Source organism: Rhinichthys klamathensis, unplaced genomic scaffold (genome assembly GCF_029890125.1).
Source record: "Rhinichthys klamathensis goyatoka isolate OS25496 unplaced genomic scaffold, OSU_Roscu_1.1 h1tg000409l_1, whole genome shotgun sequence".
NCBI lineage: Eukaryota > Metazoa > Chordata > Actinopteri > Cypriniformes > Leuciscidae > Rhinichthys > Rhinichthys klamathensis.
In genome coordinates this window covers 100,027-104,999 of record NW_026606909.1, presented here as the reverse complement: position 1 = coordinate 104,999, position 4,973 = coordinate 100,027, and the positions used below count along the sequence as shown (strand labels likewise).

At 39.9% G+C, this 4,973-nt stretch overlaps 1 protein-coding gene across 1 annotated transcript; it reads left to right on the top strand.

Annotated features, from left to right (window-relative positions):
• Nucleotides 1–521: 521 nt before the first annotated feature.
• Nucleotides 522–4,022, top strand: avpr1aa (arginine vasopressin receptor 1Aa). The gene is made up of 2 exons (XM_056234946.1): nucleotides 522–1,606; nucleotides 3,724–4,022. Exons 1-2 carry the CDS (start codon nucleotides 736–738, stop codon nucleotides 4,020–4,022), a joined length of 1,170 nt encoding a protein of 389 aa, XP_056090921.1. The 5' UTR covers nucleotides 522–735.
• The last annotated feature ends 951 nt before the right edge of the window (nucleotides 4,023–4,973 follow it).

The following is a 4,973-nucleotide window of genomic DNA, read 5'->3' as shown; positions in this document are numbered from 1 at the left end:
CTTTCTCACAAACTATAATGAGTTGTGGTTGGTATAAAAAAGTCAAATCTGTCTATCTATCTATCTATCTATCTATCTATCTATCTATCTATCTATCTATCTATCTATTTATCTGTCTGTCTGTCCATCCGTCCGTCTCCATCTATCTATATATCTATCTATCTATATTCATTTAAAAAATATATATATATTTAATGTTCTTTTATTTTAGAGTGAAAGATGACCTGGTCAGGTGTTACAGTGTGAGCATGTTTATGGTTCTGTACTGTATGGGAATGTGTCAAGGCAGATCTTCACATACAGCAGACATTAAGAGGGGTGTTTTCTCCCGGGTCCGGTGGGCGGAGGGTTATCTGTATGTTCTGTAACTATAGGACTGAATTGAGCAGCTGAACACCGGTGGGTTTGGCTCCAAGTGCGTGAAATCCGAGGCGGGTTTAAAAGGCTTTGAGCAGAAGCACAGACAGTCGAGGAGAGACACTTGAAGATCAGGGTTGCGCGCATTAGATAAAGTACTAATAACCTGTAAGAGCCTCGGGCAAACGCACAATGGGGATAGTTAATGATTCAACCCTTGTGGGATTTACATATCCATCATTTTGGTTACTTACACAGATATTTAATCAGTAATTTTTTAAGAGTAGCGCGCAACAGGACACCGGCGTTTCCATTTACGCACGGAAAGCGCGCGCATTTTAACGCGTTGGACTGCTGTTGTTTTTGACGAGGCTGACAATGGGACACCCGAGCAACACATCGCACCCGGTTAACTCATCAGACCCGTACGGGCGCGACGAAGAGGTCGCCAAAATCGAGATCGCGGTCCTCAGCGTCACCTTCGCGGTCGCCGTGATCGGGAACTGCAGCGTCCTGGTGGCCATTCACAACACCAAGAAGAAAACCTCGCGAATGCACCTGTTCATCAAACACCTGAGCCTGGCCGATCTCGTGGTCGCGTTTTTCCAGGTCCTTCCACAGCTCTGCTGGGAAATAACCTTCCGTTTCTACGGGCCGGACTTTCTGTGCCGGATCGTGAAGCACCTGCAGGTGATGGGCATGTTCGCGTCCACATATATGATGGTTATGATGACTCTAGATCGATACATCGCCATCTGCCACCCTCTGAAAACCCTCCAACAGTCCACCAGGAGGTCCCACATCATGATCGGGGGCACGTGGATCAGCAGCCTGGTCCTCAGCACCCCTCAGTACTTCATCTTCTCCCTCAGTGAGATCCAGAACGGCTCTGAGGTGCTCGACTGCTGGGGCCACTTCATCCAGCCCTGGGGACCCCGCGCGTACATCACCTGGATCACAGCTGGGATATTCCTCATCCCGGTCATCATACTAATGACCTGCTACGGATTCATATGCCACAGCATCAGGATGAACATCAGATATAAGACCAAGAAGACTCCGACGGATGGCGCGCACAAGAACGGGCTGATCGGGAAGAACTCCGTGAGCAGCGTCACCACGATCTCCAGAGCGAAGTTACGCACCGTCAAGATGACCTTTGTCATCGTGCTCGCGTATATCATCTGCTGGGCGCCGTTTTTTACCGTGCAGATGTGGTCGGTGTGGGACGAGAACTTCAGCTGGGCTGGTGAGTGAACCTCACCTACGTGTTGGGAAACATCAATACAGTATTAAATATGCAGGCAGAAACACATGTTTTCCACATGTGAAATCACTTGGATTTCATATGGAAACTGTTCCAAAACCACATGTTTCCCATGTGCGCAGTGTGTGTTCCACATGTGTTCGGGCTATAATCGTGCATTTACATATTATATTTCATGAACAACAGATTAATGCACATTCAATAAGAGTTAAAAATGTAATGCACATTTTATTTTCATACATATTTATATTTAACTATACAGGGTAACACTTTATAATAACTTTCATTTAATTTTAATATAATATTTAATTTAAGAAAAAACATGTTGTATAATGCTTCAGATGCATTTTATAATTACTTTAATGTCATTAAATATCTTATGTAGAATTAACAAAGAGTAAAAATGTCCTTATCTTGTTCATATTTGCATATAGATTAATACTGGATTGCACAAGTGAAAATGTGCAGTTATCTTATTTCTACCTGATATGACCCTAAATATTATGCTGAACACATACAGTATATATTAATACTACAACTTTGGTGTTTCTAATATATTTTTGTAGTCTGATAAAAGTGTTATGCTCAATTACATATGTTTTTACATTGCTTTAACTCATCAAAATAAGTTAAGCAATTGTCAACTTTTTTCATAAGTTAGCCTAAGATTCCACTCATTTCTTTTAAGTCAGTTTAATGTTGAAAACGACTAAAACATCCAAAGTTGATTGAACTGAGAAAAATGTAAGGCAGCAACTCTTGCATCTCTTTTCAGAATCATTTATTTTCTGTATCAAATTTAAACAGAAAACATATTGTAATCATGAGGCATTAATGTGGTAGCATAACAAATTTTAACCTAAAATCTTAATAAAAAGTGCATAGTGTTTTAATATAATAAAATGTGCACCAGTACCTTCAAAATCACAGCAGTGTGTGAAGTTTAATGTGCAACAAATGGCTGCTAATGGAAAGAAGTGCTAATGCGTTAAATATAGTCTCTCTGATATGATTATATCTTTGAGAAATGAAGTCATGAGACCAGAATAGAGCGTCCAAGCAGAACATCTGCAGAGGGTTTATGATGTGTAAATCTGTCATACATGAGGTTATGGGATGTTTATATAACCCAATTTCACCCCATCTTCACCTATTAGTTCAAGACAAATTGCTTCAATCGAAACAAATGAGTTATTAGTTTAGCCATAATTATGTGTACTAATATCTGGAAATGCAGTTCTAAAATAACACCCGTTTTAAAAAATGACTAAAAACTTGATTTATTTTTACATATATTTATATATTTTTAAATCTCTTTGACTCTTGAAAAATGACACTGTGTAATATAATTATTTTATAAAGCATGTAGTTCCGCCCCTGGATGCTGATTGGCCAATGCAGTGACTTTAGAATCTGATTGGATGATGCATGTTCTAACATGTTGATACATTGTTACATTCTATATTAATTGCCATTTCTGTATGTTGCTTGTCAGCAGAGAGATTAATGAACCGTGTCACTTGTGGAAAGGATTATTTTGATTATTAACATTAAAAGGACATCGGTGTATTAAAGCATTTAGCTCCAGGTATTGTTGATACAGTCAAACCAAAAATTATTCAGACACCAGATATCATTTTGGATATGGGTGCAGGACACTATAGTTTATTTTAAGTATTGTAAGTAAACTGTGACATATTACACCCAAAAATTCCAGTAAAGCAGTAAAATTTGTAAAAATTTGGGAGCAAATATTATCCAGACACTTTGAGCTGATCATGTTTTCTTCAGTGTGTTTTCTGTAACTGCTAATGCTCTTTTTACACACAGACTGAACAACATGAAGCATTGCTTGGTCACTGGTTGAGCTAAACTGGTATTATCTAATTGTGGAGTTAAATTTAACAGCTGACAGATATTCAACATAATTCGTGTGTGAGAGTCTAACAGAAGGACGGACAAAACCAGTCAAATATCCACTGAGTTCTGCTCATATTTTATTACCATTTTCAGCGAATGAACTGTGATAATGTGAGAAATGTTGAAGGTGTGTGAATAAACGCTGGTTTGACTGTGTGTGTGTGTGTGTGTGTGTGTAGATTCGGAGAACACGGCGGTCACTCTCTCTGCGCTGCTGGCCAGTCTGAACAGCTGCTGTAACCCGTGGATCTACATGGTCTTCAGCGGACACCTCCTGCACGACTTCACACACTGCTTCCCCTGCTCCCATCAGATCCGGCAGAGCTTCCGGAAAGAGGACTCGGACAGCAGCTTACGGAGAAACACACTGCTCACCAAAATCACCAACCGCAGCCCCACGTGCAGCTCGGGAACCTGGAAAGATCTCGATCAATCCCCTAAATCTGACCGATCGGCTCCGGCTCCGGCCGGCACGTGATGATGATGCCCTGGGAGTGTGACTTTATAACCATACTTTATTGATAGTTCGATAATGACTTCATTGTTGATCAGCACTTTGGTGAGACTCTCACAGACTCTCACGACGAGCCGAGCTCTGGATGAGCGCAAATACACCAGTTTCATTAAAGGGGTCATCGGATGCAAATTTCACTTTTATATGGTGTCTGCATAAACATGTGTGTTTGCAGTGTGTGGACACAACCACCATACAATGGAGAAAATCCATTCACTCCTTTTTTATCCTCAAAAAGCCTGAACACTCTCAATAATCAAGCCATTTAGATTTTCTGAGCAATATGACGTCATATTGCTCATGCTCCGCCCACGACCGCTGACGGGCTATCCCGTATTAGCATATTCCCCGTATTAGCATATTCCCCGTATTAGCATATTTCCAACCTCAGCCATTTGTATTAGGTCCGCCAAAGCAGCACTTTACATGTCTGGAGGGGCAGTTGCTTATTATCATTTAAAGAGACATGCACCTCATCATTTAAAGAGACATGCACCTCATTATCATTTAAAGAGACATTCACCTCATTATCATTTAAAGAGACATGCACCTCATTATCATTTAAAGAGACATGCACCTCATTATCATTTAAAGAGACATTCACCTCATTATCATTTAAAGAGACATGCACCTCATTATCATTTAAAGAGACATGCACCTCATTATCATTTAAAGAGACATTCACCTCATTATCATTTAAAGAGACATTCACCTCATTATCATTTAAAGAGACATGCACCTCATTATCATTTAAAGAGACATTCACCTCATTATCATTTAAAGAGACATGCACCTCATTATCATTTAAAGAGACATTCACCTCATTATCATTTAAAGAGACATGCACCTCCTTATCATTTAAAGAGACATGCACCTCATTATCATTTAAAGAGACATGCACCTCATTATCATTTA

Excerpts from the sequence above, each read along its gene's own strand:
- avpr1aa (XM_056234946.1), top strand. The coding sequence starts at position 736 with ATGGGACACCCGAGCAACACATCGCACCCGGTTAACTCATCAGACCCG. Across the intron at positions 1,607-3,723 it reads CGAGAACTTCAGCTGGGCTG|ATTCGGAGAACACGGCGGTC; the intron begins GTGAGTGAACCT and ends GTGTGTGTGTAG.